Raw genomic sequence first — 14,488 nt, 5'->3', positions numbered from 1 at the left:
AGATTCATAAAAGAATCATACTCTCTTTAATTGATTGCAAATGTTTATAATTACCCTGAGGCTGTTTTCAGCTGCCTGATGACTGTAATATTCTCAAGTCTGCCTCCAGACAGTCTTAAAACTGTTTATTACTCATCTGGCTCTTTGCCAACTTCCCGTACTCATTTACTTCACTGTGCCTCAGTAAACATATAATTAATTCAAGCTTATTATTGAATCTTTTTTTTCCATTAGTATTTATTATGTCATGCAGATAAGGAAAGGAACATATATTCTTCATCTGTGTGACTTTAATGCATCGCTTAATTATATTGCGAGTTAGCAGTTCCTTGTGAGAACTTTTGTAACAGCTTGCTTTTGCTGGTTGACATTGCCACTGGAAATTGAATATATTTATTTTGATTGACTCTAAAATTATTCAACTTCTGAGATAACTGTACTATTCTATAAGATTTCTCAAGTGGAACAATTGCCATGCTTCTGCTTTTTAACCATGTAATAGTTCGGGAAATGCATTCCAGGAGCTATAACTGAATATGTAGAAAGGTAAGAGAGGGTTTGTCATTCGCTGATGTTGCTGTCTTTAAGGATGGAATGGAGAAAGTATTGGCTTGGCCTGACAGCCATTTATGTTGTGTTAGTAAGGAAGGAAGATCAAATTTTTTTAATTACATCTATAATTTCAGTGCTGAGGTCAAAATAAAATGGTAGATGTTCTCCTAATATCTGTGCAATGGGTAATGACTGTAAATGAGGTGCTATCTCGAGGTTTTGCACAGGTATGAGATTTCTTTTGTATATGCACAGTCTGCAAGTGTCAGAAGACAAGTGACTTATTTTAAGAAGATTTGAATACCTGAACCTTGTGTTGATCCCCGTTGCTGTTTGCTAAGTATTTTTCAACTCTCAACACAATGTTTTATTATCTTCTCAGAAGTATTAAAATTGAGTTTGTAAACTGATATTTTGGCAGATAAATAAATGAAGTTATCAAAAGAGGAAGCTATTGAGCAAAGTACTTTGCATGTTGAATAGAAGAAATTATACCACTATAGGAAAAAAGGCATGAGTTAGGCATAATAACATCATAAATGTCAGGTGGTATCATAAACTGAAAAGAAAGCTTCTCTCTGAGAGTTTTAAACACTCAAGAAAAATAGGAAACAAAAAGACAAGAATAAGCTAGAAAATATTTATTATGGTCTTTCTAAATCTTAGTTTATTGGCATCCCTTTCGTAGCTTATGTTCTTCGCAGCACCAGTCCACTCATAAAATATTCCTGCTCCCATAGTATAAACTTTTAATCAACAGAAAAAATTATTCAGGAGCAGATAGATGCACAGTCAGAGAACAATTTATTTTAAGTCCGATTATAACACACGTAGTGACACTTGGTTTATTACCAAGAAGACTGCAAGGACAGTCAATTTGCTGTTCCCCATGACCTGCTTGGAAAGGGATCATGATTCCTCATGCTTATGAACAACAGGGAGCAATAGGGACCTACAGAGAGAGTTGGTCATACAGACATAAGTATAGATTACTTGCTATTAAATCAAGGCATGTATCTAGGCAGAGGTATGGAACTCTGTTGTACAGATGTATAGGATTTAGGTATAATTTTTCAAATTTAGTGTGATTTTTAACAGGAGAGTAAATGCTGAAGATAAATAGTGCTAGGCTCTAAGACATTATCATCTTTGGAGGCACTAGGCAGGGAAAATTTATTTCTTTGCAAGAGGCTGTTTTACTCGGACAACTCCTAGAAGACTTTTGGAAATCTCTAATGCAAACAGTAGTAAAAAAGAAATTGAATGAAGAGGTAGAAAGCAGGTTACACAGTCAAAAGTATGTGATTATAGAATTTATTGGCCTATCAGCCTCCGTGAGTGAGGAGTAATCATAATCTGACTCCCTTTCTATTTTTGAGAAACTAAAGTAGCAGCCGATACTCTTAAGGATTAGTTCTAGCTTCAATTTTATTTATCTTTATCCTCTGTCTTTTTTTTTTTTTTTTCTTTCTTCCAGGTAAAAAACTCAGAAAATCAAAGGAAAAAAATCTTGTGTCAATCGCCAGTAAGGTTGGAAACTTATCTTGCAGGATTTCAAAACTAGGAAAGTTATTATCTTTCTCCCAACATTGATTCAGCTACTTGAGGCTATCTATATTGATTTTTCTTGTTTAAAGGATAATCTCTAATAATTGATATATGGCATGAAACCAAAAGTAGCTAATGTAAATGACATTTGGATGATCCTTTAAAATAAGAATTATATAGACATTTCCGTAGTGCCAGAATAGTTCACACCAAAAGACAAAATTGAAATTACTTGGTTTTGAAATGGAAACATCTTCAAAAAAAAAAAAATCCTAAAAAGCAAAAAACAAAAACCCAAAACATACGTAAGTATATTTTTCTTCCTTTTTCTCAACTGGATGATATTAAAAATTTGGGAAAAATTCTTTTTTTTTTTTTTTGGATATGTGAAATTTCAGGAAATTGCAAGCAAGGGAGGAAAAAACAGTAAAAAAGTCATTCTTACCATTTACAAACTTTCAGTTTACCCCAAGAAATATCATCCCCATTTGCTAGGTTCCAAAAATTTTGATAATATGAGATTTTCATATGTAATTAAACATTTGAGCTTAAATTTACTTATAATGAGTTTGAACTACTGCTATATTCTCTGAAGCTAGATCATGCAGATGAAACAGCTCAGGTAACTGCTCCCTCTCAGTTCCTAAATGCTAATATGTAAGAGCTTTGTAGATGGATTTTTTTTTGTTTATTTTACTTTGATGGTTCACTGAATTACATATAAGCTGACTAATGAGAGGAAATCCCACTGCTGCGAAAGTAGGATGAAGGACTGTTACTGAATCCTCGTGCTAAATTGTTGTTTTCCTCAGTCTAGATCTTAACCATGTTAATAAATATCAACACGTGTGCAGGAATGTGCTTTGTTCGAGGCTTTAAGCAGAACAGTGGCACCATCAGAGTCCGGCCAGAGCTGTACATCTCCCTTGCGTGCAGTGCCTTTCCATAATTAACAGTTGCTGTCATGTTAGCCATCGCTGTGTAAGGAAGAATCACTGCACTAGACTTACAAAGCTTTCCTGATAAGAATTTGAACAGTGTAATTTGTTATACAATGGCTTTTCTCATCAACTGTACAAATAAAGTGGTCTTTTGTGTAAATCAGCCAGCGAATATTTATGACAGGTGCATTCACCTTTACTGCCACAGCTGAATCAGTTGGTATTTATCATTTGAATACTGTGAGGAAAATGTTCTCAGATCTGAAATGGTAGCAAAGGGAGGATGAGCTAATGACTGTAAACCAGGTTTGAGATAACCAAAGTGCTGAGTAATGGTGAGTGCCCTATAATTCAGGTGGAATACGACAGAAGTGGATAGATTAATTTATTACTATTGGTGAATAGTGCCATCTTTCTCTTGTTCTGGTCATAGTATGATCTGAACATTTTTTAGAAACTTTGTATCTGCATCTACTGTAGATTTCTCATTTTTAATAAGGGTATGAGGTACTTAGCATGTGAGTAACAATATTTGCTGTTCATTTTGTACGGCTTATAAAATCTTTACTGCATGTACATACTGTTTTTCCTGTATGAGATGCCTGAACTCCAGCATATTTTGTTCTAGGATGTCCTGATCATGAGACTTCCCCAGGATGAATTAGGGGACTTGCCCCCTTTGAAATTATTCCTCTGCATAGAAACAGAGATGGCAAAAGAAAGTTATGTAGGGCCAGAAAGAACAAAGAAGTGAGAGGAATATCTGATCCAGTCATAAAAAAAAGACTCTTTGTGGAAGGACTAAATTTATTTTTTATATTAAGATCAGGTCGTGGAAGTCAGGAATATTCTTTTACGAGGTATATCACACATATGGCGTAGAGACCTCAATGAAAAGAGAGCAAAGACACAATTTCTCCTGTAATCTGGTGTTGAGAAAAGCTGTGGATTTTAAATCCTCCTGATCTCCCGAAAATATTGGCTTCTTTTCCCTATCACTTAGCTGTGCATATTTTCTGCCATGCATCTGCTGAGCTTCCCATTAAATGATGCTATTGTTTGTGTTAGGTGAGATCTGAGTGTTCTTGCCTGGTTGGTCAATTGAGGAGATTTAGGTATAGGACCCATAATCTGTGAAGAACGCTTAGCTCTGCCACGAGCATGCTCTGCAACAGCATTTAAGATACCAGTTTCTTGTGGTTTTTCCAGTATCAAAAAGATAGTTCAATGAAAAGATGGTGTGGGTTTAGATGCTCACACTTGTTTTGACTTGTGCTTCATTTCCTAAGTTCTTTCTTAGGTCAAGTCCATAATAACTGACACAGTAATGAAAAGCCTGTGGTAAAGCTGGCACCTGAATTTAGGTCTCGGCTGGAGTTGTGTCATGCTGAGTACCTGCATTTGGCTACATCAGTCAGATCTTCAGATCTTAGGAGGCCATGGACCTTGCGCTCACCCACATAGGATGTTCTGCACTTGCGTGTCAGCTGCAGCCAGTCTGCTGTAACCAGTGTTGGACCTTCCGTGCACCAGCAGTGCAGAGCATAAGACCTTCCTATAGACCTCTGCCTTGTGGTGGTATGGGTAGTCAGGGAAGGTCATTTCCAACAGTCCTTGATAAATCTTACTTGCCTTGCTCTTTGTTTATTAGACTTTCCAAGCCAGCTTCACAATCTCTTAAATCAGCCACAATTTTGATTAAAAAGAGAATGTTTGGTAATGTTTCGCTTAAATTTCCAGCCTGGTTTAACCCTCTAGCTGATGCTGAGTATCTGACTGCAGAATGGTAATATGTTCTCGTGCATGCATGTGTAGAGTGGAAGTGATGGCTGTACAGTGAAAAAAAAAACAAAACAAAACATAACCCTAACAGTGACATGAGTTGGGAGAGGAGATAGCAACTTTGGCTCTAGCATTGGCCTGTGTCTGTGGTAACTTTGGCTTTCATCAGTAAGGGGAATAATTAATACTGGTGATAACGGGTAGCTTTTCTGCATTTCTGGAAATAACTGTGACTCATCTGATTTAAATAGAAAACAGAAATGCATCTTCTGGCTGGGCAACAGGTTGGCTAGCGAATTCAGGGCGAGAAACACCTGTGTTCCAGACATGAACAGTCCTGTCTCTCTGCAGCGGAGCCATCTGTGCCACAGGTTGCTTGCCAGATTTTTCTGCAGAAGGAGTTTATCTATTAGAAAGACGATTCCACAGTGCTGTGTGGATATGTGCCACTTTCAGACAATCCACGCAGGAAAGATAATGCTGCCCATTCAGTGTCAGCATCTGTTCTTTGGCATAAGCTTTGAATATGATCATTGCTAGTGACTTGCTGCTGAAATATTGGAAGCACCATCATGATTTAAATAGCATTTAAATAGCAGGGGTGTTTTTATATGCTCTCCGCTCTTTCATAGCAGCAGGTGAACATCACCAATATCTCCTTTCTTCTACTGGGTAAACCGAGGTATAAACAAAGTCGGTATTTATTTCTGGCCCACAGCTTTGTGTTGTATCAATGCCAAAGGCAGAAGTAGTAAAGAACTTTTATGAATCCTGGTTTGGTATCTTTTCCATTAAAATGGTTCTGTTTTCCTAAATGTCACACAGATACCATACTGTTGGCATGGTCACCTAATAAATATAGAACTGTAGAATAATACTGGATCTCTGTCCCTTTTGGACCTTCATATGGTGAAGATTCAATATAATTGTCTAGATTTCAATGTATCTGTGGTGAACAAAGCCATTTGATCCTATAATCTGGCTCCTGGGACAACACAGATTATACAGAATATCAACCAATAACTCCAGTGTGTTTATAAATTCAGGTCAAGTGAAATTACTTTCTTGTTTTGAAAAGGACAAACGAAACTTTGGTGGTTTCTGCCTATCCTGTTCTGGTGTCAGAGAAGAATATATGGATTTATGCTTATAGAATTTAAGTTTTTTAAAAGGCTTTTATAGCCTGAGTAACTCTTCTCCCTCATATTTTGATGGTGTGTCTAGATCCCATTTACATGTGTTCCTTGTACTTCAGTAATTCTGCCTCCAACTGGTCAGTTTTATCCAGGTTTTATTCCATTTGTCTGGATGTTGTGAGTAACTCTCGGAGTGGGTGAGCCCCAGGAACTTTAGAACTAAAGTGTTAAAGTAAAAAGAAGTTATTTTATCATTTGCATAAAACTAGGCATATTTGTAGCAGTTCAAATAATCTTGTTGCTTCTTAAATTGGCATTTAAAGTGCCAAAAAAATTCTAACATCTTTGATTAGATTGAATTTAATTTTCCTGATTTAGATATTAAATAGAAGCTGTAATTAGTATCTGATTCTCTTATGGAACTTTATTTTTAGGGTAAGGCTGTATTTTATTCGTGTTTAAACTATTCTTCAAGTGTTTAGTGATACTGGTATTTCAGCAATGTCTGAAGAATGGGTTGCAGTGCTGAATGCCTAAAATAGCTTAAAGGCTTAAAATACAGTTTATTTCCAGTTCATGGTATTTTAGAGCTCTAGACCCAACTTGCTGATTGTGACAGTCTGACTTCCAAAACTAACCCTGTCGAATTATTTTTGTGGACTGTTTGATTATAAGCTATTACATAGCTATTTATAATTTGAAATATCTCGGTAATCCGGTGCCAGAGGAGGATGGTTATTAATAATACTCTCTTGTTAGTACTGATCTCTGCTGGGGAGACAGGCAGAATGTTTTCTCTGCTATGGAGGCTGAACTTTGTTTTTTGTATGCTATTGTTTGTGGCTGAAAATAAGCAGATCAAGGTGTGGTTGTCTAAGCCTCAGATCTTCTTGATAGGCTGATGGACTTCTGTGAAACTCGGAACTTCTCAGATATCTTATTTAGCCATAACCTGAAGTCAAATGCCGAAATCACCCATGTTTATTAGAACCTGTATTTTGGGGCTCCCCAAATCCTGAAATGTATAGCTCAGTAAAAAGAGTATTCACTAGGCTTGGAAAAGAGGAAAGCTTGAATTTAATTTTGGTATAGTTTTTCCAGCATAAAGATTTCTACCTTAGGTATTTCCAGCTTTTTCCTGAAGGCCCATTAGATATGGACACTGGAGTACTCCTAAGGCTCCCTTTGGGCCATGTAGTGTTCATCTGCCGTGGCTCCTAGCCAGACCTTAGTTGCATTGATCTTATACTTTCACCATCATAGTTCCCATGTTAAATCCACATGTGACATGTTCATAATCTTCTCAAGGGTGTATCGCACAGGTTTCTCTGTCATGTTGCTGATGCTTTGCTGGGGATTGGGAGCCACTTAGTCCCCCCCCTGCAGCCTGGACCTCCAGCCATATATGCCTCATGTTTGCACACCACACCCTGCTTTCCACCATATAATGGCAGGGAATAGGAGATGATGATAGGTGAGTATGAAAGATCTCAGAGTAGCCAAACAGTTGTGAAAATCTAATTGGAAGCATTCTCAAATGTAAGATGTTTCATGAAGCAAGATGCGTGATTAGCCTTTGGTCTCAGGTCTGACTATTCCCCTGGAAAACGAGCGATCAAGACAAGGAACTAATAGAGCACTAGGGATGTAGGAGGGAAGCAGAGCAGAAACTGCAATCCAACAGGGATGGGATTGAAAACCACACACCTAGGAGAGCCCAAATGTGGTATTGTAATGGGAGAAATTTTTGGGGGGTGAGTTTTAACCACAAATACCCTCCTAAACCTGAGGAACCTTTATTTTCAAATAAATGCTTCTTCGGTAATTCCTTTTTATGTTGGATTACTGATTTCCTTTTCTTTTTTTCTTTTTTAACAACTAATGCTGGTGTCAGACAGTCTTTGTTTTTTCAGCTCTGAGGCTACATGTTGTTCCTCTAAATGAGATCAGATGGATGGGTGGGAGGCTGGAATTCCAGCAGGAAAGGAAGGTTGTCTTGGTGTGAATGTCCTCTGGGAGAGCAGGTCTGAGCGACTGCTGGGGAGAGGAGTCACACTGGGGAGAGGAGTCACATTGGGGAACTGGTGATTGAGTTCCAGAAAGAAGATTGATAAGCTGCAGTGGTGAGTAGGGGTCAGAGAGTGAGGACTCAGTGAGGCTGGAGGGATTTTCCTGACGTGCTGCCCTTCTCCGACTTGTGAAGTCATCGAATGATTTTAAATTTTAAGCTCAAAGTTTGTTTGTTTGGATAAAGCCATTCAAAAGGGCAGGAAAAAAATCCCAAACCAAAACCAACAACCGAACAAGCTTTTTACTAACCCTTGTGGAATTCACTACTGGAAAAGGCCTTTCAAAGGCTTGGACCAGCTTGAGGTAGCATCACAATGTGAGAGTACCCACCTATTCTCTCTCTTTGAGAGAGACATTAAAGATATTATGAGATAGGTGGTGAGCACAGTTGGCATTTTGCTGATCGAGTCTTCCTTTCCAAGTCATATCTAAAGAAGGATTTACTTGCAGTGAGCCAGAAAGCTCTGCTAGAGCAGTTTGCAATGGAAGAACTTGTTAAGTTCAGCCTCCAGTGAGGGTATCAGACAAGAGCGGACAGTACCATTGCAACTATTTGTCTGGCTTCTGTTTTTGAAGGAAATAAATAGCTGTGCAATTTAGAACCACATTAAGATTTTTTGATGAGTGAACAGCCCAAACTTCACTTAGAAACTTTAAGCTACATAGTGTTGCACTGGATAACATAATTTTGAGTGTCTCAAAAGAAAACAATCTGCTTCCTATCTTCCTCCCCCTTGGTTACTCTTTGACAACCCTCACTCAAAGGAAGCCCTGTGTGTTACAATTATCATAGTTTCACTGCGCTTTATGGATTTTAGCATGAAAATTCGTTAAGAAAAATAAGGAACCAGTGTGATGATTGAATGACCAAATTAGGAAAGTTGCTAGAAATATTTGTAGGTTTGTTTTCTAATGGTTCTTTTGAACAGTAGCTGATGTGTGGCCATTCTTTCTCCTCTTTTAGTACTTTGAGAAATGCCATGAGCATAGCTCAAGAGCTCCAATGAATATTAAGTGAAAGCCGATAGGGTTCAACCTGACACTGAACAAAATGCTTCTGTGACATGAACTGAACAGTTATTTGTGTCTTTTTTCCACTCACCAGTTAACAAACTGTTTGGCTTCTGATTTTCCTAGATATCCGTGGAATACAAGAGTTTTTGGACAAAGTATCTCAACAGGGAATGGATGTAGCATTGCAGAAAGTAGAAAACAACATCAATAAAATGATCACGGGGCTCTTTGCCACTATGCGAATAGAAGAACTGAACCGCTACAGAGATACTCTGAGACGGGCTATTCTTGTAATGAACCCTTCAACAGCCAAATCATTCATAACAGAGGTATGTGTTTATCACCGGTAAGTTCTTGTTTTATTGACCAAGACTGCAGCTGTTTGTCAAAATATTCAGTTTATTTTGACTTCATAAAAACAATAAAAAAAACCCCAACCCACCCCAAAACCCCAACTAAATATTTAAATATTCTCTAATCCAAGATCATCATGCAAGGATGTTTTTTCATGCCCATAAATGTGCATACAGAACAGTATAACTACATTCCGCATGAGCAAAAGCATTTAGGAAACATGCAGAAGAATTAGCCCTCAAACTTCTGTTTGAAGCTCATGGATGTTGTATTGCTATTTCTTTGTTCATTGTGTCCCTCAGTAAAAAAATCTTTACAACTGACAAAAAAAAAAGTAATATTACTTAGAGATATATAATATGTATTTGTGGACAAAATGTGTTTACCAGATTGACATTTCATTTTTTATGTAAAATAATGTTCAATAATGATCTGTTGTGTACCACTGAGGAGTAGTAAGGTAATGAAATTTGTGAAGGATTGGATCTGAATGAAGAATTTAAGACAATAGGCTGAAGTTATGTTTCTGTATTTAAAAAAAAAAAAAAAAAACCAACTGTGAGCAATATGGACAGAACTTTCAAAAAGCTCTACAGGATTTAGAGATGGAAGACTTGCATATCACATTTGACTGTGACTTGTGTAATATTTTTAAATTAATGGCATGGTTCTTTTCACACAGCACTGTGCTGTTTCAAATGTGGTTTTTTTACATGCTTTCACACTCTTCAGCATCAATCAATGGCTAAAAATATATTTGTTTTCTGTTCCATAGAAATGTACTTTCTCTGTGCAATAATTTCTCTTTGGATCTATTTGTAACTTGCATTACTTTTCTTTTGTACTTTCCTATTGTCGAGCTTTTCAGAAATTGAGGCTTAAAAACTCTGCATATGTAGTCTCAAGTGAATGCCTTTTAGGAATGTTAGTTGGAAGAGGGCTTTTTTGTTTCTTTTTGATTTTGATTTTTTTTTTTTTTTTTTTTGGCTAGGCATTCTGCTGTTCTCATAACACACTGAAGCTTTCTAATTCTGAGTAATGAGGGTTTGTTGCTCTATCCAAATGTCTGCAGTGCCTTATAAGATGTAAACAATTTGTGGGGATGTTTTAGATTGTTCTGCGCTGTTTTTATCACCCAAATCACAAATGTTTTATTTATCAGGCGTTGTAGGATATTTCACGTTTCAACTTGAAAGCAGCAGGGTTCAGGGCTCTAACTACAATAACTCAGTAAGACAAAACTCCCGTATTGTTCCTAAAGATGAACGCTCTTTGTAAAAAACCCCACACTTTCTTTGTCATTTATTTTCACACACTCAAGCATAGTAAAAAGTTATTGCTGTCTTTTGAGACTGCCATATATGTGTTTTCACAGTTAAAAATTGTCAAGAAAATAAACAATTTTAGAGTTCTCACTTTTGGCATTGGCCACTCAAAACACCAAAAAAACCCCAACAAAAAAATTAACTAAACCAAACCCACAATCCACCTCCCTCCACCCAAAAAAACCCAAACCAACCAACCAACAAAAAACAAACAAACAAAAAAAAACCACAAACCAATGACAAAAGACTCCCAATATTTATCCTTTCTTGGAGTCTGTAAGACTACCAGCAAAGGTCATTATCTTCTTTTGTGAGTGGGATTCAAGGAGAGCGCCTCACATCAGGCACTACGTTACAGGTTCTGCCAGCATAACTGCATTTATTTGGGGTATGATGTGTGAGTGATAAAACTGACAGTTAGGAACCTCTCAATAGGAAGAGTTACTCAAACAGAAGTATATTTGGTGCGATATTTTATTTCTGTTTTTGGGGGGAAAACAACTGCACTCAGTGTCTGTGCAAGGAGAAATTTGCTGGGATAGCTTTGCCAATGGACATTAAAAACTGTTATTTTGCAGTTTAACCAGCAGCTGTACAATATGGGCAAACAAGTTATAAATCCAATGGACTGCCAATGGATTAAGATATTCCTAAACAGTTCCAGTGTGGACATGCCTATTCCAAAGACTGTGCCTTTTGCATGAGCAGTTTAATTTGGAAATTCGGTTTAACCTAGGGGATTTAGTATGTAAACCTTATGAAGTTAATAAGAATCAACTGCATATGTAGACAAGCCCTTGGGGTTTTTTATGGCTTTTTCTGCCCAGGCGATGCTTTTGGCTGCCTGGTTGGATTCAGCTGTCAGTCTCTTCCCAAACCTTACATAGTCTCTGCTACTTGGTCCCTTCTTAGACGACTGATTTGGCTGAAGCCCCTCATTGTTTGCCTGAGAAGAGGGTTCATTCACTCTGCGACAGCTGTACTAAGCGTGGGCTTGATTACTATGCAAGTAACAACTTTTCCAGGGTAAATAGTCAGACAGTGGCCTATGTAAATAGACAGTCTGTAAATTGGAGATTCCTTGTGGTAGAATTTATCTTTATTCTGACTCTTTGAAATTCTTATTTTTAAGAAGAATTATTATTTTAAAGAACATTCTGGGTTTTAATTTAAATTTTTTTTAAAGCAGCATTGCTTTGTAGTGTTAGATCCCTTCTTTCTCTCCAACTTTTGTATCTCTAGAGCTTGCAGAGATGAGATCTATACTTATATACTCAAGAAAATGGAGGTTAAGATGCAAATAGACTTTTCTGTCTGTGGAGATAAAAACCCATCTTCTCTTTAACCGTTATATATTAATTTTCCCTCTGTAGGGCATGAAAAAGCAAGAAGACTTGGGAGCAGGTATCACAGCATCTCTCTGTACCAGCGAAAGGATTCATGTAGAGCGGGGAGGGGCCGGCCAAATTCTGTAATATTTTCATTGCTTTAATCTGGGGATGAAGGGGCAGAAGGAAAAAAAATCTGCTGAAATAGTGACATTCAGTGGGGCTAAGGAGTGTAGAGGTACAGAGCTAGTGGAGATCAGGTTCTCTCCCCAGTTACATTTGTGGTAGCACCAAAATCCTTTGCCGGGGATATACTGGTGACTTGTTCAGGTTTTTTCATTAGGGTGAGGTCTTTGTGTACCCTTAAATTATCACTCAGGTTCCACAGGTGTAGCAAAATATTCCCAATGAAACATTTGCGATTACTGAAAAGCGTCTCAGAAACAACCATCTTGCACAAAAATTGCCATGTTGTCAGACAGCACTGGTGACTGATGTGAACTGCGTGCCACTTGTTTGCATTTTATTTTGGGGTGGGGTTTTTCTTCTGATCTGTGATGAACTTGTAGGATATGAAAAGCAATATAGGGGAAAAGGAATAGGATGTCCTTGCCAGCTCAGCACAAAAGCAAAAATCCAGGGCCAAGTGGCAGAAAACAAAAAGAGAAAAAATCAGCTGGTGCTTTAGCAAAAGGGCAGGGACTCTTTGGGCAAAGAAAGTCTCTATCACCATGTCAACCTTGGTGGAAGACATTTCAAAATAACAGTAGGAAATGTTTAGGAAAGGGAAGAGAGAAAACACCCCTGTGTTGAGTCTGCCTTGCAAAGCGAGAACTTTTAAAGCCAAGTGTGAGAAGGCTGGGTAGGAGGAGGAGCAAGCCAGGAAACTCAGGTAGTGACAGAGGTTCTAGGGTAACAAAGCAACTTTGGGAAGCAAGATTTTAGGAACCAAACTAGGTGTCCTCAATGGACCTGAAATGCCATCAGTACGTCTCTGCTTCCAACTTTATTTCTGTTTAGCTAAGGAAACTATCTTATTGATTGTGTGCAGAAATGTGAATATGTTTGTCTGTCCAAAGGCTCCAGGAGCTGATAACAAAACTACAAAGGAGGGACGATGCAGCTGATTCATTTTTTTTAGATATAGAGGAAAATTATGTCAACTAGTGGAGGACTTTACACATCAAATCCAATAAGCCATGGGTGAAAGAGCCCTAGCATCAGCCAGGGATTTTGCTGAAGTTCTGACAGGCAAGCTCAGGGAGGGAGTTGGTCTGAGAGCTGATGACATTGCCACCTCCAGCTGTCAGTTCTCCACCTGGACAGAGGGATTATCTCTCCAGCAGCATACTTGGCAGATGTGACTGTATACCTTGCTGCCCCTTGCTAGGCCCCTTCTCTTGGTTCTGTTGCAGGGGTAGTGACCTCTTACAGAAAGAGGTGAGAACACTATTCAACTGCAGCAGTGAGATTCAGCAGTTAATCTAGCAAAAATTTCAGAGCATTGGTAATGTGTATGAGCCAACAAAGCTGTTGTGGGATCTTGACAATTTCAAGCCATCAGTACAGTGAGCATTGTCAGCTCCCAACTGGAGACAGTACTGCCTGTCAGCTCACTGTTACACTATATGCTTTGTGTAATTAAAAATATTAACTTTTTATTATTCAAATGCTCTCTTCTGCAATAAACGTGAAGGTACTGAGCCCCATAATGTCAGGAGTTCAAGTATGCAAGTGATTATACTAGAGATACTGGAAATGTTTACTGTTAAACATCTATTTAAAGTTAAGCTCACATGCATCACAGAACTGGGTTGTAATTATTTGAACTTTATATTCAACAAAACTAGCAGCTGCCAAATCTGAGCGTTGTAGCAATAAGTCCTGTATGTTGACCTGTGTGCATGCAGACATCCTTATTGTACCAACGTTTATAGGTATTTTTATTTGCTTATATTTGTTTTCAAAGAAAATTAAAATGACATAGCTTTTAGGTATTAGTATGATCTACTACAGATGATTTTTTCAAATGAAAATGTATTTTTTTCTACCCCAGGCTGATGTGGGACAGTACTAAAATAACATTACCTTGGATGAAGAGAAGCTATGCTACTACTTCCACAAATAAAAGAACTCTTTATAAAATGACATGTTAAAATAGACAGGGGAAATAGAACAAAGTCTATAAATGAAGTACCGAAGAGTTCTTGCTGTGTAGTGGGCAAGCAAAACAGAAAGAAAAAAAGTGAATGTTTAGGGAGCCAATGTAATTTAAAAATGCCTTACGATATTGAACGTTCACCATGTTTTTTCTACTGGTTACTGTGAATAGAAGGATAAGTAACATTTATTCTATGAAATGAGATTATTCCTGATGGCAAGTGTCCTGGGTTTCATTATATTTTCTTATTATTCCTCTGTTGAAAATAATAGGTCAT

The 14,488-nt window shown here is 37.7% G+C and overlaps 1 protein-coding gene across 2 annotated transcripts in view; it reads left to right on the top strand.

The window, feature by feature from the left end:
• Positions 1-14,488, top strand: part of GRID2 (glutamate ionotropic receptor delta type subunit 2) — a 764,624-nt gene that overhangs the window by 456,483 nt on the left and 293,653 nt on the right. For both annotated transcript variants that reach the window (XM_074147380.1, XM_074147378.1), the window contains one exon: positions 9,167-9,372. In XM_074147380.1, coding sequence (XP_074003481.1) covers positions 9,167-9,372 — 206 coding nt within the window. The remainder of the gene's footprint in view (positions 1-9,166; positions 9,373-14,488) is intronic.

The sequence above is a fragment of the Numenius arquata genome, chromosome 5, assembly GCF_964106895.1.
Source record: "Numenius arquata chromosome 5, bNumArq3.hap1.1, whole genome shotgun sequence".
NCBI classification, from domain to species: domain Eukaryota; kingdom Metazoa; phylum Chordata; class Aves; order Charadriiformes; family Scolopacidae; genus Numenius; species Numenius arquata.
The sequence above is the reverse complement of the archived record's forward strand: the minus strand, read 5'-3'. Positions and strand labels throughout refer to the sequence as shown.